Source organism: Microcebus murinus, chromosome 14 (assembly GCF_040939455.1).
Source record: "Microcebus murinus isolate Inina chromosome 14, M.murinus_Inina_mat1.0, whole genome shotgun sequence".
Lineage (NCBI taxonomy): Eukaryota > Metazoa > Chordata > Mammalia > Primates > Cheirogaleidae > Microcebus > Microcebus murinus.
The window spans coordinates 10,787,274-10,811,348 of record NC_134117.1 but is presented as its reverse complement, the minus strand read 5'-3'; the positions used below and the strand labels follow the sequence as shown (position 1 = coordinate 10,811,348).

Sequence of the window (24,075 nt, the reverse complement as noted above, 5' to 3'; positions counted from 1 at the left end):
TCACCAGCTGTCCCCTGATGGCTGGCTCTGTGCCCTGTCCCCGTGTAGGGGAGGAGGCGAGAGAACTGACCGCATACAGTCCCGCTCACAGGTGCTGTCCTGTGCCTGCGGTGAGGACTGGCGGGGACTGCGGAAAGAGCAGTTGTTCTGGGGCTATTTGGGCAACTCCCTCCCTGCCTCCTCCCTTCCTTTCTTGTTATCTTCCTTGTTATCTGCGAGGTAAAAGGGACTTTTCGGGTGTGATTAGGTTAAGGCTCTTGAGTTGGGGAGATGCTCCTGCGTTACCCGGCGGCCCAGGTGTAATGACGGGATCCTGGCATTTGACTATGGAAAAGGAGTCCAGAGTGATGTAGCTTGAGGAATGCGGGACCAGCTGCTGGTTCTGAAGACGGAGGAGGGGCCACAAGCCAAGGAGTGCGGGCGGCCCCCAGACGCCGTGCGCTCACGGTGGAAGTGGCTGGGAGGAATTCTGCCTGTGGCAGGGGCTCTCGCTGCTGCGTCTACACAGCTGTCTGTCGAATGCGTGGGCCAGGCTCGTGGCCCCTCAGGATCCTCTCGGGGTCCCCTGACTCCTTCCCGGGAGCAGCCTGCCCGGTGGGGCGTCCCTGGCCCCAGGCAGCTGCGGGGAAGGTGCAGGCAGGAGAGGAGCCGTGGGGAAGTTCCCAGGCGCACGCCTTTCCTCCCAGCGACCCTGGGCTGCTGGGCCGCAGGTGGTTGTGAGGATAAGAGAGGAGGATGGCTGTGTAGGCACAGCTGCTTCCTGAATCCTGCCGTCTGTCCTTCCGGGGCCTGGGCCTGGAATTAGAGCCCAGCTACTGTTTTGTTCCTGGAGAAGCTCAGCCCTCAGGCAGGGAGCCCTGCCGGGCTTGGGGAATGCTGGCAGGATGGCTCGGCCACCCCCTCCCCGACAAAACAGACAAAACAGAGCGGAAGGGCAGGAAGTCCTCCCCGAGGGGGACGGATCTTCCAGAGCCTGTCTGGAGCTCCCTCCAGGGAGGAGGGCTGGTGTCTGGGCTCTCCGAGCCTAGCTGGAACCCGGCACCACACCCCTGGAGGGCTGGCGTGGGGTCTGTGTGGCCCCTGAGCAGACAGGGTCCAGCCCGAGGGTCCCCTCCTTTAGGAAGCCTTCCCTGACCCCCAGGCTAGGCCAGTTCCCCCTCCCCTGTTCCCCTACAGCCCCCTCTTCCCGAGCCCATGTCCTCCAGAATCGTTGTCACCTGGGCGCGTGTCAGTTCTCTAGGGCAGGGACTGTGTGCCAGAGACTAAGTGGGTCCCTGCAGAGTGTGCTGGATGGATGGGAGGGATTTGGGGGCGGCAGAGCTGAACTGGGAAGGCCTTGGGAAGGAGGCATACTGAGGGGGTGCAGGGTCCAGTGGGAGTGCTGGGAGAGGCTGAGTCAAGGACAGGTAAGGGCCCTTTCAACCCCCAGGTCCTGGGACCCTCACCTGAGGTCAAGGATTAGGGTAGAAAGTAACGGTGGCAGTTCACATTCACTGAGCGCCAACTAGTGCTCACCACTTTCTATCCATGATCTCATTTAGTCCCCTGGCATCCTTCTGAAGAGGGTGGTATCTCCCCATTTTACACTTAAAGAATCTGATCCTCAGAGAGGGTAAGCAGCTTGCCCAGGGTCACACAGCTATGAACATAAAACCAGATGTGAACCCTGGCCTGCCTAACTCTAAATCCCTTAGGAATTTCACTGCACTGCAATGGGTTTTGGAGGAAGCTTGGAAGGGACAGTTCTGGGCTCCAGCCCTGCTGCTGTTGGGGTGAGTAGGGCCCCAGAAAGTGGCTTTACTGGGTCAAGAATTTACACAGCCCTCGAAAGAAAGAGTTCTTTCTAGAGAGATGCTGTCTTGAGCTGGTCTTTAAAGACAAAGTGCCAGTGCTGCAGAACCCAAGGTGAGGCTCTCTGGTCATGTCCAGGAGCACAAAGAGTGGGATTCCTTTGCCTTCCTCAGGGTGTAGCTCAGTAGCTCGCAGATTCATTGCAGGGACCTGAGGACTCTTCTGATGAGCTTCTCATCAGTGTGGCAGAGACCACAGAGCAGGAGTCACCGGCCGTCCGGGGAACTGTTCCCCACAGAGGCGGTGAGGAGGGTGGCATCAGGGATGGCACCTTGGTGTGTGGCCCAAGTGACCAGGTGATGGTGGTGACACTGGCTGAGATGGGGAGACCTTGTGGGGAGCAGGTAGGAATCAGGAACTTTTCTTCTGGACTCCAGTTTGGGAGATTTTATCTCTGCACCGGGGACTCTTCCCTCTGCAGGTACGTCTGTGGGGTGCTTGTTGTGGGCATCTGTGGCTTCAGACTTCGGGGCACCTTCCTCAGGGCCAGCTCCCATCTGTCCCCTGAGCTAACTCTGTGTCATCCTCTTGGACTGGGACTTGGGACTTAAGAACCAGACATTCTTAGGTTCAAATCCCAGCTCAGCCTCTTAGCAGCTGTGTGACCGTGGGCCAGATACTTGTCCTCTCTGGGCTTGTTTCTTCATCTGCAAAATAAATCTACTTTGCCGTGTTGTCGCGAGGCTCGGAGATCAGGGAGGTGAAGCCCTAGGCCAGGGCTTCGCTCACCCCGAGCATTTCGTGCCTCAGACTTCCCGGGCCTGTGCGTGCGTACTCAGTCGTGTCCACGTCACAGCTTGCCCAGACGCTGGGCGGATTCTGATTGGGAAGGATTTCTAAAGAGTCTGTTCAGCTTCTTTTAAGTAGGTGATGCAAAACTTCTGGGGAGAGTAGAAGTAATCATTACTCACAGGGAAATGCAAATATTTTCATGAATATCTTATGAAAAGTTGGGGAATTTTTCCTGAGCAAATAGTTCTGTTTATTTCTCCAACAAAATAGCCACAGTTGTGCTGCAGGGGCCGGCCTGCCTGCCAGGGGCTTTGCTCGGGGGTCCCTTACCCCCTGTCCCCCACTTTCTCCTCTCCTTCAAACAGAGCAAACAGACTGAAGACAAAAGTGACCAAATTTGGGCTCTGCTGAGAGAAGGCGATTACTCTTGTAGTGAAAAGTCAATTTTTGTGGCCAGGCTTTCTCAACTGTGAAAACCAGTGTGGGCAAAGGCACAGTGAGCACAAAAGTACATTTAAAAAATTATTTTCCTTGGAAAGGTCATTTTGAAGACGGTCGATAGTGTTTGCAAGAGGACTGGGGTCTGCTTTCTCTTGAAGAAAATGTCTTAAAGAGACGCAGAGGAAGTTCTGCGTGAGGCCCAAAATAAGAAAAAAGAAAAAGAAAAAAAAAAAAAAAAAGAGACAGGGGCGCTGGGATGGGAGGGGGTGGGCTTGCAATTGGTTTAGCAGCCCACCCCCTGCTGGCGCAGTGCAAGGGCTTTGAGCATGTTCTGCAATCCACCCTTGCAAAGGGCATTTGGTTATTACGCCAGCTAGGAAACTGTGGCTCAGAGAGGTTGGGGAAGTGGCCTGTGGTCACTCAGCTGTGGACGGGAGTCAGCGGTCCAACCCTGCCCGTCTGTCGCGAGTCCTGTTCTTTCTTCCCAAGCCACCCTAGAAGAAGGGGCTCCTGGCCCAGGGTCAGGATAACCGACCGTGCAGTGGGAAGAGACGCACCCAGGGCAGGGCCGGGAGGCTGTGTGTGTCTTACCCCTCGCTGGGAAGGTGGCTGCGTTCCCATTTTCAGGGAGCAAAATGGAGGCTCAGAGAAGCCTGTGCGAGGTGTGCGGTGTGGCTCTAAGTCCGTTTGGAAGCCATCTCTTCTTCCCTTCTGGCCCTCCTGCCCATCTGTTTATCTGTCCATTCATCACAGATTGAGCGAGTGCGTTCTGTGTCCAAGCACCCTTCTAGGTCTTGGGGGACAGCAGGGAACCGAGCAGAGAGCCTGCCTGCCTGTGAAGTCTGCGTTCCAGTGCAGGGCCGGGCGCGGGCAGCAGTGAGCAGCGAGCTCAGTCCGCCATGCCTTGCAAGGTGAATGTGCAGCAGGAATCAACCATTGCAAGGAAAAGAAAGAGGGATTCGAGAGTGGAGCGGCGGCCGGGGCAGACTGTGGCATTAAGAAGGGTGATCAGGCCGGGCGCTGTGGCTCACGCCTGTAATCCTAGCTCTTGGGAGGCCGAGGCGGGCGGATTGCTCAAGGTCAGGAGTTCAAAACCAGCCTGAGCAAGAGCGAGACCCCGTCTCTACTATAAATAGAAAGAAATTAATTGGCCAACTGATATATATATATAAAATTAGCCGGGCATGGTGGCGCATGCCTGTAGTCCCAGCTACTCGGGAGGCTGAGGCAGAAGGATCACTCAAGCCCAGGAGTTTGAGGTTGCTGTGAGCTAGGCTGACGCCACGGCACTCACTCTAGCCTGGACAACAAAGCGAGACTCTGTCTCAAAAAAAAAAAAAAAAAGAAGGGTGATCAGAGTGTTTATTAACACTTTTGAGTGATGGAAGTGTTTTGGAGCTGCATGAAGGTGGGGGAAGCATGCCGTTGTGAATGCACTAAGTGCCATTGAATTGTTCACTCTGATATGGTTAATTCTGTGTTATATGAATTTCACTTTAATAAATTATTTTTAAAAAATGATTCAGCCCCATGGAAAAGTGAGAGCTGTGCAGAAACCTAAAGGAGGTGAATGTGTTGACTGTGAGGCTGTTTGCTCCCCACGGAGAAGGAAGAGGGTTCCAGACAGAGGGAAGGGCCAGAGCAGAGGGAATAAGACAGGCTGGGCCTCTCGGGGCCAAATGCAACTGCAGCCTGTTTTTGTAAATAAAGTTTTATTGGGATGCAGCCATGCCCATTTGTTTACATTTCGTCTATGGGACCCAGACCCCGTCTGGCCCTTTACAGAAGAAATGTACCAACTCCTGAGCTACAGCAGAGTCCTCAGGCGGGAACACGCCTGGGGGGGCTGAGGGTAGAGTGCGGCTAGAGGGCAGTGAGTGAAGGTAAGGGGGGAGGGGGGCTCAGAGAGAGAGTGGGGCCTAATCGTGGGCCCCTGCGTGACTTCCTGTGGCAGCCCCTGGCAGCATTGGGACAGACGCTGGCATCATGCTGGTAGGGAAGTTGCGTGTGTTCGGTGTGGGGGGTGCAGTAGGGGAGAGACATGGCTGAACCTAGAGTCAGAAGTCAGAAGACCTAGACTTGAGACCTGCTGTTTGTTCCTTACCAGCTCTGTGTCCTCAGTTCTCTCATCCACACATAGCCTGGTGGTGGTGATGATGGTGACGGTGATGATGATGGTGGTAGTGATGGTGATGATGGTGGTGGCGGTGGTGGTGGCAATGGCTAGATCTAATGGCACCTGCGCTGTGTAGGTACTTTGCACGTGCGGTGCTAATCCTTAACACAGCAATACAAAGTGAGTGGCAATGTCCTAGTTTGCAGGAGAAAACACTGAGTGACTTAAATAAGGCCACACACCTTGTATGTGGCAGGGCTCAGATAACAATGCAGTGACACCCTCTTATATTGCAGTCAAGAGGCCGAGAGGCAGTGGGCGTGAAAGCCCCTGGCAGACAGTGTAGCTGTCAGCTGTCACTTGGGAGGCAGCCTTTGGTGGGAGGTGGCTCAGCCTCAGCACTGCGCTCACCGCTCACCGTGAGGGTTTCCCGGGAAGGACTGTCCCTGGCCTCTCCTCCTGCCCCAGGTGCTCCGCCCTCAGCTCCCCGTGCTGGGAGGGCCTGTCTCCATGTCCCCATGGTGACCAGCTCCTGGGCCTGCTGTTGGTTTTGGTTTTCCTCATTTGAGGTTGTGGGCTCCTCTGGCTGTGGCTGAGGTTTCTCTGCTCCAGAAACCCCATCTGTGGTGCGGCGAGAGGTGGGGCCCGGAGGTGCCGGAACCTGCCCGCAGACCACAGGCCTCACACGCCCTGCGCTGCCCCACTCGCCTCACGCCGTCCGACGGGGAGGCTTCAGGCGCTTGCCACTGAGACCTGTGGCACCACGGAACCTTCTGGGGTCAGGAGGACTGTGTGTCTTTGCTCCCCACGTCTGGTCCTGCAGAGGGTGGGGCCACTGGGGGCTGGGCTGTGCTGACGCTCCTGCCCCCCGCCACGCTCCTGCCCACCCTCCCGGTGGGTCCTCGGGGTGATGCAAGCCCCAGACCGAGCAGCCGGGCAGCCCCTCCCTCCCTCCCTCCATGCTCCTCCTCCTCGCCTTGCTGCGCTTTGGCAGGTTGCTCTCTGGCCTGGTGGTGCCCACATCAGAGCGTCAGCCCTTTGGACGGAAGCTGGGGCTGGCTCCTGCGTGACTCGGGCCGGTTCCTTACGTCTCTGAAGTGGTTCTCCTTATGTGGAGAGGGCCAGTGCCTGCCACGAGGTGAAGCTGGCGGCGGTGCCCCGCTGTGGCAAGCACCCTTGACAGGGACAGGCTCTGTCCCCAGACCACGCCTCTTCCCTCTCGCTCAGCCCCGGGGCCTACGCCCAGCTAGGAAGGCGCTGGGCGCTCGTGGGACACCAGGGCCCCGGCTCCTGAGCACTGGTGCCTCATGTGCAGCAGTGGAGAGACAGGGCGGGGAAGATCGAGGCTGGAGTCCCCTGGATTCGTGTCCAGCAGAGCCTCGTGAAGGAGGGTGCACAGAGGCAGGGGCGAGGCCAAGCGCTACCAAGCGCTGCGTGTTTTCAGAAGGCGAGAGCCACAAGGTCGGACGAGGCCCTGGCCTGTGTCTGCCCACCCCCACCCCCTGCCCCACCCACACCGTGTTGTCCCTCATCACTCGCCTCACCTCTGGGGGGCTCTTAAAGAAAAACTCTAGGCAGAAAGGGGTCTGTGCCCTGTCCTGGCACAACCCTCCTGGATCCCAGATGAGGAAACTGAGGCTAGAGGGGCAGTGCTTTCTCCTAACCACCACCCTGCACCAGGGGCCCATCTCCTTTTGCAGTGGCTGCCAAGTGCGCTGGGCTGGGGAACATGCCCTGTGGGCTGCAGCCACCCCAAGTACACCTGGCTGGAGTCAGGTCGCTTCTGAAAAGGCTTGAGTCACTCGGTGACGCAGCCTCCCCATTGGGCGCTGTAATTGGGACCTCACCTTGTTTGGGGACGGATGAAAAGAGGCTTTGAGTCAGTGAGAGGCCGCACACCCACCTCATCAGTTTCAGCCGGGGGTGCCACTCTGGTGGTGGCAAAGGTGACAGAGCCAGGTGGATGGGGAAGAAATATCAGCGGTGGGGAGGGCAGGGGTGGAGGCAGCAGGCGCAGGGGTGGCCCATCCTCATCAGAACACCTGCCTCCTCCGCTTTTCCTGGGCTGGCTCTCACTCCGAGAACACCCACGGCCTCCCCGTGGTCATATTTTCTGGAAAACCAGCCCTGATGGCAGTGCAGTGGAAGCCGAGTCCTGAAAGCTTCCCCGGGAAGAAAAGGACTGGACAGATTCTTTAGCCCCACGGGCATCACAGGCGGAATCGTAACACTGCCTTCCACTGGACTGGCCCGGGTGAGTCATCGGCCTTTTGTGGCCGGGAACACGGTGGGGTGAGCCTAACACGCACAGTCACTGGGACACCTAAGAACCTCCTGGACTGTGGTTAAAATATGCTGAGAGCAGCGTCTAATGTTCATGGCTCCCGCAACCCAAATGCGTATCTAAAGACCTGCTTCAGGACACAATTTGCATTTCTAATGACATAATTTGCATTTGCATTTCTAACTATCGTGGTCTCTTACATTAGCATAACACTGACCTTTCTAAGCCACAAGCCCTCCCATGGGAGGGGTCTTGCTGTGAAGTGCTGGGGTCTCTGCAGCCTGTGCTCCTCTTTACCCCAGTCCTTCTGCCTTAATTAGCCCCAAGGCCCCAGACTGTTTTGGAAGAGGGGCGGTGGCTTCTGAGGCCTCACTTCTGCTGCCTCTGGCTGTGCCGGCCCCACCTCAGGGCTCCTGCTCAGAACCAGGGCTTGGGGGTCCTGCTGCTCTCTGGCCCCACCACTTCCCCTGCCCTCTCCATCTGCAGGGACCAGACTGCTTGGATGGTTCCAGACTCTAGCCTGGCCCATGACCTGTGGCCTGGAGAGAGAAGATGAGTTGGCCAGTCAGACTTGCTCCCTGGGACTTTTCGAACTAGGATTCTGGAAGACGGATACTGAGCAGGGCTGAGGGTCCTGAGGACTTGGTGGCCTTGATGGCTGCCGCACAGTTCTGACACTACCCAGAGTTAGTGCAGCCTTGGTGGACGAAGAGCGCAGTCCCAAGACTGCCTTCACTCCAGACACGAGCCACCAGTCTGGGGGTCCCCGGGCTACTGGCACTGCTGCCGATGGCTACAAATTCAGGAGTTCCCCTGAGCCCCTCAGATTTGATAATTCACTGGAATGACTCGCAGAACTCAGGAGAGCACTGCCTTACAGTTTCGTTATATCCAAACCAGCCCAGTGGAGAGACGCACAGGGCAGGGTCTGGGGGAGTCCCAAACGTGAAGCCGCCATGGTGCGCCACCTCCGGCACATGGATGGTGTGATTACCAACCAGGACGCACCCACAAGCCTCTGTGTCCACAGTTTTTATTGGAGTCTCACGACATAGGCATGGTTGGTTGAATTGTTGGTCACGTGGTTGAGATCTCCAGCCCTCGTCCCGCCCTGGAAGTGAGGGTGGCATCACGTGGCTCAGAGCCCCGGCCTTCTGATCCCGTGGCTGGTCTTTGTGGCGTGGCCCGCCCCCATCCTGAGTCATCGTGGTACCATAAGCTCAGGTATGGCTCCGGGGCCAACCTTGAATAAAAGAGACACTTATCACTCTGAAAATTCTGAGGAATTGGAGGTTACCTCCCAGGAGCCAGGGACAAAGGCCATTCAGATTCTTTCTTCTACTCCAGTGGCCAGCGGGGGCCTGTGCAAAGGAGTGAGTGGATCTGGTGTGGTCCAGCGTGTGTCCTGGAGGAACATGGCCCCGGGAAGACAGGCCCCCCTTCCTCAGGCCCACAGAGCCACTCAGGTCCTCCGCAGATCCCGGCATTCCCATCCCCTGGGATTTGTAAATAGTAAAGGTCCAATGGCCATCAGAATGCAAAAGGGCACCCGGTAGGCTGTGCGGTGCGTGTGGTGGTGACGGGCGTGAGGTTTGAGGTGGGTCCTGCCAGTCAGGGCCTGGGGGCCGGGGCAGCGGTCCCACGGCCATCTCGCTGACCCGGACCCCCCAAGGCCATGGCGAGGGGTGCTCTCCCAGCAGTCTCCTCGGGCTTTCTGGGACAGGAGGGTCCTCTTGCAATTTGACCTCTGTCCCTGCGAGGGGCCCTGTCAGTGGCTTCAGGGCTGCAAAGCACCTTGCTGTGAGAAGAATGCGTGGCTCAGGTCGGGCAGGACGGTGACTTGCCAGAGGGGAGCCTGGCACCACCACACTTTGGGGCTGGGGGGAATACTTTCAGTGACCGGGCCCAGACCTCTGTGTGTTTCTTCAGATCCTTTTACAAAAAGTAGGCGGGGCGGAAATAACAGTCAGAGGAGAACTCCTCAGAAAGAGGGGTCCCCCGTCCCCTTTCCCGAGTGACTTTCAGGGGCTTTCTCTTAATTTAGGGCAGCGGCTCTCAAAGTGAGAGTGCGGCAGCATCACCCAGGGGTGGTGGAAACACAGGTGCTGGCCTCTCCCGAGAGGGAGCCGGGCGGTCCAGGGTGGGGCCCAAGAATTTGCATTTCCGACAAGTTCCCAGTCATGTGCCGGTCCACGCTGAGAACCGCTGATTTAAGGACAAGAAGGAAGCTCTTTTCAACAAATGCGCACAGCCTTCCTCATTGTCCCTCGTGGAGTCGGTCTCTGATCAGTTGCTCACTTGTCACCAGAGATAAAAAACACATTGGACTAAGAGTCAGATCACCTGAGTGCTGGTTCAGGTTGGGACACGAACTGCCTGAGTGATCTGAGGCGAGGTTCTTGCCTGTCTGAGATTGTCCCCGCTCTGTCAAATGGGTTCAATAGTAGGGCCTACCTCTCGGGCCTGGTGTGAGGGTTGAACGAGATGGCGTGCTAACAGTGCAGATTGTCCCCCCGACTCCGGAAGTACGAGAAAGACCACAGAAGTGGTCCAGAGTCAACTGTTTTGCAAAGGTCTGTCCCTGTCCTCCGAGGATGGATGGTAGTGAAGCCTTTGGGCTCAAAGGAGTCCAGCGAATTAGATCTGAGACTGTGCTGGTCTCTGTGGGTTTTGTCAGGGTCCTTTGGAGGAGGGGACTGTGCCGGCAGCTCCGCGTACTGTGCTGGGCCAGTCCCGGGATGCTCTGGGACTCCACTGTGGGGCCACACCCCGCCCCACTGGGATGGCGAGGCCTTCCTAGGACCCTCGAAGTCCACCCTAGGCTTGTCCCTTTCAGCTCAGTCTCTGCCTTTCAAAGCTCAAACACACCCCAACAAGAATGACAGCACACCGATTTCTTCCCTGACAGTGACAGCCTCTTTTCCTGGGGCAGTTTTTTTTTTTTTTTTTTGAAATGATCCTTTCATTCTCCCTGGGGGCACCTACAGGAGCAAAAGGAACCCAGTTGGCCTCTCAGTGGCTCCCCTGTGGCGAGTGCCTGGCCAGGCTTAAGAAATGGTAGCTGTTTATCATGAGTTAGGTTCCCAGCCCCGCCCCAGTCCTGCGCTCCGTTCATGCCAGGCTGTGCCTCCTGCTGGGGCCCACCTCTCCTATGGCCACTCTCCCTCCTCTGGCCCTGCCACCATCCCACTGCCCCCAGCCTGGCAAGAGGGCACCAGTGCAAGACTACTGCGGGCAGCCAGGGCCCCCAGGTCTGGAGACGGCAGAAGGGAAAGGGTGGCGCCTGGTAAGTCATGTTCCTTCCTCAAGGCTGTGCCCTCCACGGGGCCAGCGGGAGCATGAAGCCATGAGTCAGGGGACACCTGCCCCTTCCTCTTTCCCATCTTTCTCCAGGTTTGCCTTGGGCTCCTTCCCACCTCCCGCAGAGGCCACCTTCCTCCACGCAGCCTCCCTGCATGGCTGCAGCCTTTGCTCTTTGATGCATGGGTTGAGCTGGACATCCACGAGGGCGGGGACTGTGTCCTTGTCACTAACTCGTTTCCTGGAAGGGAAACCCTGGGCAGCGGTGGATCGGTTGGGAAAGCAAATAAAGCCCAAGGCCCCTGGAGACAGGAAATAGCTGCGAGCCAGGGCCAGTGGGAGAAGATGCTGCACCTGCATGGGTGTGTGGTTCATTCACTGGCCCCGCTCATCCCTGGCCTCAGCTTTCCCATCTGTCAGTGGGGTCACTACCGCCTGAGTGAGGACAAGATGTATAGCACCTGGGTCGGTGCCAAGCCCAGAGGCTGTCATTTCTTCCTGCAAGCATTCGTGCCTTAACCCAGTTAGCCAGGTCACTTGGTGAAAGGTTGCAATTAAGGAGCCATTGTGTCAGCTGCACCTTCCTCAGCCCCCAGAGCCAGCAGTGGAGGGTCCCATCGTGCTCACATTGCGTCACTCCAGCACTGTCTGCTCTTCCTCCTCCCACACTGGCCCGCCCAGATGATCCGGGAAAATGTCCCTGTCCTTGTCTGGAATTCCATATACAACCTTAATGCTCACTTGCCATGTCACCTAACATACAGGTTCTGGGGATTAGGACATGGGTGTCTTTGAGGAACATTATGCTGCCCGCCGCAGTTCCCCTGCCCTATTCTGGGAGTAGGGGAAGTAACGATTGGGAGGAATCCCCACCGCCATCACGGGCAGTGGCCGGGGAGTCCGGACCCTGGAGGTGTCTCACCTTTTCCACCTACAGCAAGAACCTCTACAGCTGCCACTCTGCTGACGGCCCCTGTTCTTGTCCTAAGTGTTGGCCAAAGCAGTCCATTAAACAAAGCAGCATTTCTCTACCTCCTTACTGTTGACATTTGAGAGCCAACCGTTCTTTGTCTGGGGGGCTGGCCTGTGCCCAGTGCCATGTCTAACCACAGCCCTGGCCCGAGCCCACTCGAGGCCAGCAGCACCTCTCCACCCCAGTTGTGACCCCTAAAAATGTCCCCAGACATTGCCAGATGTTCCCTGGGGGGCATTGCCAGGTTTGAAAAGCACTGAAGTGAAGCCTTGATGTCTGTCCTCCCTGCTGGTGACAGCTGTGTCCCAGGACCTGCGGAGGGCTCGCTGCCGAGTAATTACTCAACACATACTGGTTGAATGAATCGATGAATTTGTGTTCATTATCTTAAATTAATGAATAAGTCTGTAAAAAGTATGCACATATGTGTGTGTGTGTAAAATAGACTCCTGGTGTGTATAGACTTGCTACCTGAGAACCACCTGGGAGCCTTTGAAGAAGTCACATTCCTGGGTTCCAATCACAGAACTTGGGCTTCAGCCTGGGAATCTGCATTGCCAAGAGTGCTTCATGGGTTCCTCAGAAAGACAGAGATTTACCATCAGATCTGGCAATTCCACTCCTAGCTGTATACCTAAAAGAGCTGAAAGCAGCGACTGTAACAGATACTTGTGTGCAAATATTCATGGCAGCATTATTCACAATAGCTAAAAAAAAAAAAAGGTAGAAACACCCACATGTCTGTTGATGGATGAATGGATAAACACGATGTTGTACATCACACAGCAGAATATTATTCAGCCTGAAAAAGGAAGGAAATTCTGACACCTGCCACAGCAGAACCTTGAATACATTATTCTGAGTAAAAGAGGCCAACACAAAAGGACAATAGTGTATGATTCCACTTACGTGAGGTACCTGCAGTAGTTAGATTCTACCAGAGACAAAAGTAGAATAGACGTTACCAGGGACTGGGAGGAGCTAGTGTTTAATGGGGACGGAGTTTCAGTGTGGATGATGAAGAGGTTCTGGAGATGGATGATGGTAATGGTTGCACAAGAATTTGAACATACCAGCTGGGCACGGTGGCTCACTCCTGTAATCCTAGCACTCTGGGAGGCTGAGGCGGGAGGATCACTTGAGGTCAGGAGTTCGAGACCAGCCTGAGCCAAGAGCAAGACCGTGCCTCTGCTAAAAATAGAAAAAATTAGCTGGGCACCTAAAAATAGAAACAAAAAATTAGCCAGGCATGGTAGTGTACACCTGTAGTCCCAGCTATTTGGGAGGCTGAGGCAGAAGGATGGCTTGAGCCCAGGAGTTTGAGGTTGCTGTGAGCTAGGCTGAGGCCACTGCACTCTAGCCCAGGCAATGCAGCGAGATTCTGTCTTAAAAAAAAAAAAAGAATTTGAATATACCTAATGCCACTGAATTGTACCCCTAAAAAATGGTTAAACTGATAAATTGTATGTATGTTTTACCACCCACAAAAAAGGCGCTTCATGCCCACCAGGGCTGAGAATCAAGGTGAGTGACCAGCTGAGTCCTGAGGGCCGTCACAGGCCTGGCAGGCTGAGAGGTGCAGGGCAGGAGCATGTGACGCCAGCCCACCTAAGGTTTGGGCTGACGGCTCGAGAGGGCGTCCCTTGCCTGGGCGTGCACACGTGGACCCACAGGCCGCCTCAATGAGGGCCGCAGCTGGGCAGTTGTCTGCAGGCCACATGTGCTGTCCACGGGGCAGCTGCTGCCCAGCTCCAGCTGGTTCCTGCCATGTGGGATGCCTGGCTGTGAGAGGGGGTCCAAGATCTGGATTTGTGTGTGAAATCTGCTGATGTTCAAATGTTGGCAGCTGGTTCAGCGAACAAGCAGGCAGACAAGCTGCGTGTGGGTCAAACCCACAACTCACAGGCCTCCGGTTTGGTCGCTGGCTTTCTTGGGAGCTCACAGGTGTGGACCCCAGCTACAGCCCTGTCTCTGCATTGGTACCGGATGCCGTGTCACTCTTGAGGTCTTACACCAGCTTTCTCTTTGATCCCTGAGAATTTCTCTTGCATTCGGCACACCCAAAAGGGAGGTTTGCAGACAGGAGAGCAAGGGCAAGAGCCTAGGGTCTGGATCCCGCCCTGCCATTTATGAGCTGTGGGGCCATAGTCAACTTCCTCCTTTCCTCCCCATGCCTCAGTTTCCTCATCCGTCAAGAGGGAATATAAGCATTCCCACCTTGTAGAGAGAGGGTGAAGACTGCGGGAGGGTGCAGGTGAGGGGCCTGCCCAGGGCAGGGTGGGCAGGAGGGCTTATCCATGTGCACGTGTGTGTACGCGTGGTGGCCCCGGCTGGAGGGGTCGATAGGCTGCTGGCTGGTGAGTTACAGAACCTCAGATGTCTGTTTCTCCACCTATCACACGGGCCCAGTGATTCTTCCTTAAAGAGTCATTCTGAGGATTAAACAAGATCATGTTCAAGTGGCGCCTGGCCATGGCAGGTATCCAATGTGCATTCGTCCCATACCTGGGAGTCTGAGGCCTTTGCCATCTGCGGAGACTTGAGAGGAAGGAGCTGGGGCTGGGCGAGGACAGGACGAGCCGAGGGCAGAGGACCCGGCGTTCTGTCCTTCCCCCATCAGCTCCCTCTCCTGCTTCCTGGCCACCAGGACGGGGTCCTGGTCCCGTCCTCAGAGGCCAGCCCACTTGCCGACAAGGGCCACGACCTCAGCTTTCCAGGGCAGCTCAGATGTCAGGAACCCCCAGCTCTATGCCTGCTTCAGCACACACCATCTCCTATCCCTCCTTTCAGCCCCGAGAGGAAGGTCCTGCTGTCTGTCCCCAGTTCACCGCCGAGGGTGCAGGGAGGGCGGGGTGCTCGCTCAGGCTTGCACAGCCCGCAGGGGAGGCCACAGGGCTGCAGCAAGGTGGGGACTGGCCGGCCAGCCTGGGGGGCCTGGAGCCCAGCTGCACTTGGCACCTCTGGGTTTGCTGGTGCAGATGAGGGACCTTGTCCTGGCCAGACCCTTCCCAGGAGGGTCAGAGACTGGAGGGGCTGCACGCCCACCCGGAGCAGGGAATGCAGGTAAAGGGCCCTTAAAATCCTGAGGTACTGGGGACCCGAAAGGCTGTGTCAGACAGGGCCCTGACACATGGTAGCTAAGGACCATGTTGGAGGTTGGGGTGGGTGACAGCCACATAACACAGAGTGCCAGGTCCAAGCACCAAGTGCTGGTGGGCTCAGAGACACTCGGGCACAAAGTTGACACCCTCCTGCTGTTTGCACGCCTGAGTGCTCTGCCATGTGTCCACCAGCCATGAGATAGGAGTTGCCAGGAAGACAGGAAGGCGGCGCACACCTCGCTCAGTTCCGCGTGCTCATCACTTGTGCCTGTTCATTCCACACGCATGTTCATTGTGTGTGTGTGTTATGCATGTTCATTACACATGCGTGTCCTTTATGCGTGCGTGTTCATTACTTGTGTGCTTTGGGGAAGACAGAGGCAGGACGAGCCCTCAGGAGTCCTTCCTTCATGCATCCTCAGACTCTGGGGTTTGCAGGGAGGGAAAAGAAGGGGGTACCCAAGACGAGTGGAAATGGAGGTCTGTGTCCCCCAGCATCTGGCCTCCAGCTGGGGAAGGGGACTTTGCACTGGAAACAAGAGGACAAAGGAGGGCAGTATGGGGGCTGCAGTCCACCAGATTCCCAAGCCCAAAGGGAGCATTACGGTAACAGGCCTGGTGCCTGCTTCCGGAAGGCTGTGGTCCAGCCGGGGGTAGAGACCCGGCGCCACGTGGCCTGCACAGCAGTGGGAAGTGCCATGCCGCGGAGGAACAGAGACGCCTGGCGTCGGGTGTGAATGGGACAGGGGAGCCCAGGATGGCCTGCTGTCGGGGGAAACGGGCACCAGGACCGTGCAGGGGACTCTCAGGCTCGGGGCGGGCCTGGGAGGCAATGCGGGTGTGTGTGTTGGGCTGTCCCCGCTGTCTCAGCCCAGCAAGCTGGCGGACAGGCTCACTGGGGTGGGCGCAGGCTCTGGGCCCTGGCCAGCACCAGCGCCAGCTCAGCCGACATCTTTCTCCCCATCTCTGCAGGGGGCGGAGGAAAGCGCAAAGGCAAAAGCAAGAAGTGGAAGGAAATCCTGAAGTTCCCGCACGTCAGCCAGTGTGAAGACCTCCGAAGGACCATAGGTAAGCTGTCCCGCCGGGGGAGCGTGGAGCGGGTTCGCTGCGGAGCCGTCTGCGCAGTGAGCCAGAGACGCAGCAGTTGACACGGCAGCGCAGACCAGGCAGGCCCTGCAGGCTGACACCCTGCTAACTGACATAAAGAAATAACTAGCACTCGCTGAATACCTGCTGTGCATGAGCAGAATTATCTCTGCCCTTTGTGACCCATTGTGATCCATTGGGAGCTGTTATTTTACTCAGCCTTTCAGATGGGGAAACCGAGGCACAGAGTGGTTCCATAACCGGCTAAAGTTGCACTGCTTGTGGGAGGGCGGTGGAGGTGGGCCAGGCCCAGCAGCAAGCCCGGCTTTCCACCCTTCCCTCCTGGAGCCCGGGGGCCCTGCCCTTGGGAGCTGGGGGGTGGTGAGTGTCAGGCTCCCCTTCCCTCTCTCGGGGATGTCTGTGTTCATCCCGGAGTCACCCAGCCCGGCGGCGCCCGGTGCCCTTATCCAGCACCCGTGCCAGGCCCCTCTGCAGCAGCCTATCTCCCCCCGTGGGCTCAGCACAGCCAAACACGCCAGCAGGTCTGTCCCGCCCACTCAGGACACGGCTTGGGGAGGAGGCCGGGGTGACTGGGCAAGGCTCCTGGAGGCAGGCGTGGGGGTCCTCTGTCCTGGGCGGCGCTGGCCCTTCTCCCACGTGCCTCGTGTGGAGGCTCCTCTTCTGCTTGTTGTTGGGGGCAGGGCCGTGCCGAGCACTTTCTGTACGACTCCGACCCGTGAGCACTGGACACAGCGTGCTGGTTCCCCAGAGCTCCGCATGGGCACTTCTGCCCAGGGCTTTGGGTGAGCTGTTCCGCGCCTGCCATGGACTAGGTATGAGGCCACTCATGGCTGTTTATTTAGCTTTCATAAGTGGTATCTCCATGTGGCCAAGCCAGGTGGGATTTACAGGCCATCCCAGGCTTGCTTAGTGCTAGCCCCGGCCGCACGGTCCACATACCCTGGGAGCACTGTGAGGGCGGTGCAGCTGATTGCCCTGTGTGCCCTGTACAGAGGAGAAGTCACCTTGTTGGTGTTTATGAAATAAAGGAAGCTGCCTGCACACACCTGTTGGCCATTGAAGGCAGACATAGCAATGACATGCTAAAGGACCTTGAGGGAAGATGCCCTCAAGACCTTCCTTCCATCCTTACTAATCCCCACCAGATGAGTCCCTGGGGTGTTCTCAGGGCCAAGAGTGGCACTGGCTTGTGGGATCAGGGACTCTGGATCCAGGCAGACATAGGTCCAGATCCCACCCTCTCTACTGGCCACATGACAACCTATTTAATCTTGCTGAGCCTCAGTTTCCCCAGCTGGAACACAGTGGCCGTGAACCCAGCCATAGGGTGGTGGAGTGGACCTCGGGAGACCTCGGGTGTGAAGGGCAGGGCTGGAACCTCCTCGGGAGCCCCGGGACCACTCCCCTCAGCACTCAGCCTGCTTTCCGGAATTCCCACCATGCTTGGGACCTGCTGTGTTGGGGCCTTGGATGTCCTTGTTCACTCTGCCGGAAGCACGAGGAGGGCTTGGAGGGGAGAAGAGAGACTGATCTGGGGATGGGAGCGTGCTGAGGAGGGTCGCCCATGGAGGATTCGCAGGGAACCTTCTGAGAGGGGAGACAGGAGAGCCCTGTTACCTCCCGGGGGCTGTTCTGTTCTTTGTACTAACTCAGGCTTGGAGAGAATGGGGCCCGGGGTGGGGCTGGGGGCCTCAGTTGCCACAATTGCTCCACATCCCTGGGGGCCCAGCGAGGTCCCTGCTCCTGGGTAGCCCAGCCCTTGTCATTTCCACCTTGGGCCAGCGAGTCTCCTGGCCACCCGAATGCCTTTCCCGGATTCGGAGCCCAGCTTTTCCCCAACAGAGGGCTGTCACCTTGTTCCCCGTTTGCTGTTGTTAGGGACCAACCTTCCACAGCCCCACCGGACAGAAAAGCAGAGACATCGAGGATGCAATCACACAAGAGGAGGTTTATTTTCTGGCTAGCCAGGGTCCGAGCCCTCGAGCCCCAACGCAGTGGTCGCTCTCCTTGGGCAAGGACCCCGACCTGAATTGCGGGGTGCCTTTTATCTCCCCCCCCCCCAAAGGGCCCTAGCAAGGCACAAACTAATTACGCGCTGGCCATGAGCTGACCTTTGAAGTGATTAATTTTCTTTGAATTCTGCGCGATCCCTGCGCATCCCACCTCCCTTTTGCCTTCCTTCACAGCCCAAGAGATAACTGGAGGTAAGAGTATAAACAGATGTGTGCTGTTCGCTAATTGCCTCACCCTACTTCACACGAAGGGGGGGGAATTCCTTTCTTGTTGTGCCACTGAGACGCTGCCGAAGGGCCATCGAGGCGCCCCCACACTGTGGGCCCCAGGGAACGTCTTACACTCGTTTCCAGAGCCATGGGGCTGATGTGAGAGACCTTTCTGGGGTTGTCTTGGAGGAGAGAGCTTGAAATAGGAGGAAATCATCTCCAAAGCGGGACTGAGAGGGGCAGGGCGGCTGCACGGCCGGGCTCACTGGGAGGGCCCTGCCTGCGAAGCCGGCTCCTGGGGAGCCGTTTGCTTCCCTGCTGTAGCTAAGCTGTCTGAAGGGGGTCGTGCCACGAATGCCACGCGGGGCACTGGCGGGTCTGAGGGCTGCTGCCTTGGAGACGCCTCTTTTGTCCTATGAATTGAAATCAGTTCCTGGCCGGGGTGTCTCAGAGCCTCCTCCCTCTTCTGCCGGAGCAGGTTCCTGAGCGGCCGGTGGATGCGCGTTCGCTCCGCCCAGTGCGGAAGACCCTCTGGGAAGGAGTTGGGGCTTGTGAAGTCCCAACTGTGTGGTCGCTGCCTGGCTCACAGGAGGGGCACGATGGACACGCGTTGGGTGAATGAATGAAGGAAAGAACGAACGAGCAGGGATGAGTAAGTGAATGCTGAACTTAGGAAGGGTTTCCAATAAACAGAAGAGCGTTGAGAGTGCCATATGGAGCATTCCTGTAGCTGCCCTCCAGGTTAAAGACACCTTAACATTTTGCTTTATTTAATTTATGTGCTTCTTTAAAATCTGAACTCTGAAATATAGGACTTCCAGTTCCAGACAAGAGGGAGTAGGTACCTTGTTCCCTGTCCTTGCCACTAAGGACAAAAAGCCTGGACATTACGCATAAAACAAACACAAGGAGATTCTGAAAGCTGAAGAGAGGAAGCAGCCTGGTTGGGGACTTCGGCCGTGAGGACCGACACCACAGAGAGCTCCCTGGCTTTTCTTGTTTGCCTCACTTGTATCCTAGAGTAGGTGTTGGAGAAACTCATAACCTGAAATGCCAACGAATGCAGACAAAAAAAAAAAAAATCCGCTTCGCCCCAAAACAGCCTCTTCTCTGTAGCCGGAGGCCCTGCAAAGGGGCCGCTCAGCTGAACTGGACGCTGCACAGCCGGCTGCTCCGGAGCTGTCCGTCACCTCTGCTGCAGTCCACGCCAGCAGCGTGGACAGCCTCTTTCTTTCTTCTCACTTAACCTGTGTCTCAGCTCGGCTGCCATCACAAATGACCACCGTCTGGGCCGCCTAAGCAGCAGACGTTTACTCCTCTTGGTTGTGGGGGCTGGGACGCCCAGGATCAAGACGCCGGCAGACCCGGTGTCTGAGGAGGGCGCGCTTCCTGGTGTGTGGATGGCCGTCTCCTTGAGTCCTCGTGTGGTGGAGAGGGACAGGAAGCAGGCTGTCTCCTGGATCTTCTTATCAGGGCACTAACCCCATCCACGAGGCCTCCACCCTCACGACCAAATACCTCCCCGAGGCCCACCTCCAGACACCCTCATGCTGGGGCTTGGCTTCAGCTCGGAGTTTGGGGGCACAGACCTTTAGTCCATAGCAACCTGGTTCCAGCTTCAAAGCCCAGTGCACCCCGGCTCTCCACTTCTCTCCTCCTCTGAGTCGAATCTTCTGGGACTTGGAGGTGAACTAGCCCTGCCAAGGCCTGGTGCTCCTCCCAGGCCCCTCCTTCCAAACCAAGACCCTCAGAGCCCCTCGCCCAGGCCCCGAGAGCTTCCTGGTGTTGCCCCAGGAGCACCCGAGAGTCCCTCACCAGGGTCTGCCTGGCCCCACCCTGTTCACTCTGACGCGGGGGCCTGGGGGCACAGGGCTCGGCTCTTCTCTGTGCGTGGACCCCGTCCCATGGCCCATCCCCGCCTGCCCCTCTGTCAATCAGCAGGGCTCCTGGCAGGGCCACTCCCCGGGTGGGTGTGAGGATGTGCGTGCTGGCGTGTGGGAATGGCTTCTTCTGTTCCGCCGGAGGGTACTGAAAAGACGGCGGTGTGAGTGCGACAGAGGCCGGGGAGGACAGGAGGGCCGGCGGGAACCAAGGGCTGCAGAGTGGCCGCTGGGCTCCGGCCTTCCCGACTGTTTACAGCCTGTCACCGAGGTGTTTGCCCAGTCTGTGCTGGGGGCCCGCTGGAAGGCTTTCTTAAATAAAACTTTCATTTCTTTTCTAGACCAATACACAAACCAAACAGTGCCCAATGCCACAGTTATTTTTCTTGTGGACACATGAGCTCACGCTCTGAGGCTCTTTGGGAGGATGTCCCGGGGCAGGCTTTGTGCCAAGGTGACAGGGCCCCTCGGGGCGTGGGGTGGCGGGTGCGATGGCTCTTGATTGGAGCAGAGGGCAGAAGTCAGGAGGACCCTGGGACGCCGTCCCCTCAGGCTTGTCATGAACAGTGGTCAGTTAAACCCACGGCCTCCTCCTGCCGACAGCAATGCCCATCCCCCCCCAGCTGCCGAGTGGTTTTGAAATACGAAAGCTGCACCCTGCGGATCAGCCCTCCTGCAGCCGCCCGCAGTCTTCCATCCCGTGCGGAGTAAGACCCAAGTGCCTCACCGTGGCTTAGAAACACTTGGCCATCAGGTGAAGCCCGTGGGCCCCTTCTCAGAAGGACACTTTTATGTATAAAACAGAATACATAGGGTTACAAAGCAAGCCAGTTCTTTTGAAATAAAGGTATTAAAAATCTGTGACATAAAATGATACGTGCTTCTTTGTTAACACTTTAAATAGCAGGTCTGACAGCTGGTCTGACAGCTGTTGTAATTTCGAGTCCGTAGAGAGCCCAGTGAGATTTTCAGGTGTCTGCAGCAAGCGTGACGTGGAGGGACCTGTGGTTTCTGGCAGTGGCGCGTCCCGGGCGTCGCTAGCATCACTGCGGGTGGCTGTCTGCGTTTGTGGCTGGAGGAAGTGCCAGGTGTCAGTCAGAGGCTGGGGCAAAGAAAGATGACATTTCCCTCCAGCCCAGTGCGTGGACTCGCTGGGCCCTGCCCACCCCTCCTGGCCCCGCCTCCGAGAGCTGGCCTTGGACTTCTTCCCGGCTCGCCCCACACCCCCGTCACAGGCTGCACTGTTCACCTTTCTGTTCTCTGAACACCGAAAGCTCGTCCCCAGCCCGGAGCCTGTACACCTGCTGTTCCCTCCACCTGGAACATTCTACCCCACACTGTTTTCCAGGGTCTCAGCCCAAATATCATCTCCACAAAGAAGCCTCTGAAAAGCACCCGTACCCTCCCTCTAGTTGCATCCTTTCACGCAGGGCTGTTTATTTGATGTTCTTAGCCTGTAGCTCCCTCTGAAGTCGTCTTCTATTTCGTTGACGTGGGTATTTTTCTGTCTCCCACGCTGGACGGGATGTTCTAATAGTGACAGGTCTTGCTGGTTTCTACTAGGAGAGTGCCTGGCACATGAGAGGGGCTCATTTGATGTTGGGTGAACGGAGGAGTGAGGAGGTGAAATATTTGAAGTGAGGGCTCTTTCAAAAAAATTTGTGACGTGTCTGCCATACCCAAATTTAACCTTGGCCTATGGCTTAAACTTAAGTAACAAAAGCCTCGCCCTAGGAGGCACTGGAGAAAGCATCCACCGTCACCCCAGCCTGGCGTCCCTGCCCTCCTCACGGCGTGCATGGGCAGCTCGGCACAGCCACACGACTCGGCCACAGTCTGGTACCCACTGCGTGGGGAGGGTGAGCGGGTGGCTCCTGGCCCAGGCCAGTTCCCCTAAAGCTGTAGCTTAAGTCCTTTATCACAGTTGGGCGAGATTTTCACGGATTCCTCAGCTCGAGGAACCGGGGAGTATCGTGTCCAACCACCCATTTCAGAGGTGGTTACGCAGGTCCCAAGAGGAGAGTGACCCGTCCAGGACAGTCCGGTCCCCTGGTCTGGAGCCCCCGCCTTTCCCTCCCTGCCATCATGCTGACTCATGCACGTTTCGCACATAGCCCCAGCCAGTACCCAAAGCAGGAGAGCCATCACATGCCCAAAGGGGAGACGTTTCTGTCTCTTTCCCTGTTGTGTCTTATAAGTCCATGCTGCACATTCATTTGCTTATTCGACAAGTATTTATTGAGCACTTACTGTGTGCGACCCACGGGGAAACAGAGCTGATCCCTGCTCCCCTGGAGGTCATTCATGGCTGAGCCTCGGAGACTGAAATAAAGACGGGGTGACAGATGGAAGAAGCTCTGTGATGGCGAGGAGCAGGTTGCTGAGCCGGAGAGCAGTGACGAACTTCCCTGGAGGAGGTGGCGTCACTCCGCACCTCCCAGGGCATCTTTTTGTGTGAGTTCCCCGAGGTCCTGGACTCTCCATGGCTGGCACCGTGGATGGCACGGGTGGATGTCCCCTCCTCAGCCTGCAAAGCACAACTGCGATTGGCAGAGATGAGCATGAAGACAGACAGTCCCTGCCACACGTGCGTCCAGTGTGAGCCCTGGGCGCGAGCTAACTGGTTTTCCGCAGATCTGGCAGAGGGCGGACAGACCGAGAGAGGAGAAGGGGTTCTCTAGTGCCTGCCGTGTGAAACATCAAATAATGGCGTTATTAGTTAATAGGCTAATTGTTCGTGTAAGATCATTAGGGGAGCCCGAATCAAAGAAGTTCTCAGAATGTCCAAAACTTGGAAGGCTGGAACGTCATCATGAAGATAAAAGATTGTTGAGGTCTGCAAATATTTCTCAGTGACGCAGAAAGGTCTGTTGGGCAAAAGTGTGGCATTTTTATTTATTTAGCTTAGGCTCATTGCGTACTTTTTTCTTTCATAAAAAAAAAAAAAAAAAGCCCGGGGAGGCTTGAGTGAAAGAGTTGATTATTCCACTGTTTGGCAATATTTCTGTAGGAACTGTCCAAAAGCTATATAATAAATCAGGGCCCCCTCCCCGCCCCCGGCAGGGCTGACGTTTACGAGGAGCCTGTTCGCAGCAAGTAGCTGCTGCATCTGGTGTGCCACCGCGGTGCCTGGGCCCTCGCGGGCGGCCGGGACCGAGCTGCCTGCAGGACTGCCTCCTGCCAAAGCCTTCACTCGGGACCGAGCTGCCTGCAGGACCGCCTCCTGCCAAAGCCTTCACTCCTCCCAGGAGCAGGAGCTCTGGGCTGCGGCGAATTCCTAGAGGAAGATACAGAATCTTAACACGAAAAAGCCCCGAAAACAATGTAAAGACTGCCTTGAACTAGCCTAGTACTCAGTTGTTCACCACCATTGCCTGTGCTCTTTATTCTTTCTTTCTTTCTTTACGTTAATTTATATATATGTTTTTAGACAGGATCTCACCATGTTGCCCAGGCTGGAATTGAACTCGCTACTCTCTCAGCCTTCCAGTGAGCTGGAACTACAGGCATGCGCCACTGCACCCGGCTGCAGTTAACAGATACTTGTTGAGCTCCTACTATGTGCGAGGCATTGTTGCAGGTTCTAAGCTGTATGTCACTGGCCACCCTTGAGAAGCAGTGAGGTCTGGTGGAAGGATCTCGGTCACTGCCCTCAAGGTCAAATGGTGGTGCTGCTGCTCCCAGTCCTGTGTGACCTTAAGCAAGTGGCTTAATTTCTCTGGGTTGCAGTTTCTTTGTCTGTGAACTAGAGACGCTAATACCGATCTCTAGAACCAGTGGGAGGGCCAGCAGAGTATTGCTTAAGTGCCGTAATTGTCATTACCGTCATCATCATTATCCTCACGGTGGTAGTGGTTTGAGGGCAGAGGTTGAGGACCCCTTGAGAGGGCTTTAGAGTTCCTCTGAGCAGCTGAATTGGCTCCAAATGATGAACGAGGCCAGCTATTTCCGTGCTGACGTGAAGTGGGTCCGATGTCCCAGGGACCCTGGCCTGGAGTCATCTGAATTCTACTGCTTCTTGAGCAGCCACCTCCAACTTCTCCCTCCTGGAAGCCCGCCCTGATTCTC

The 24,075-nt window shown here is 56.7% G+C and overlaps 1 protein-coding gene across 2 annotated transcripts in view; it reads left to right on the top strand.

Annotated features, from left to right (window-relative positions):
• Nucleotides 1-24,075, top strand: part of GRK5 (G protein-coupled receptor kinase 5) — a 192,667-nt gene that overhangs the window by 71,578 nt on the left and 97,014 nt on the right. For both annotated transcript variants that reach the window (XM_012739156.2, XM_076009754.1), the window contains exon 2: nt 15,771-15,866. In XM_012739156.2, coding sequence (XP_012594610.1) covers nt 15,771-15,866 — 96 coding nt within the window. The remainder of the gene's footprint in view (nt 1-15,770; nt 15,867-24,075) is intronic.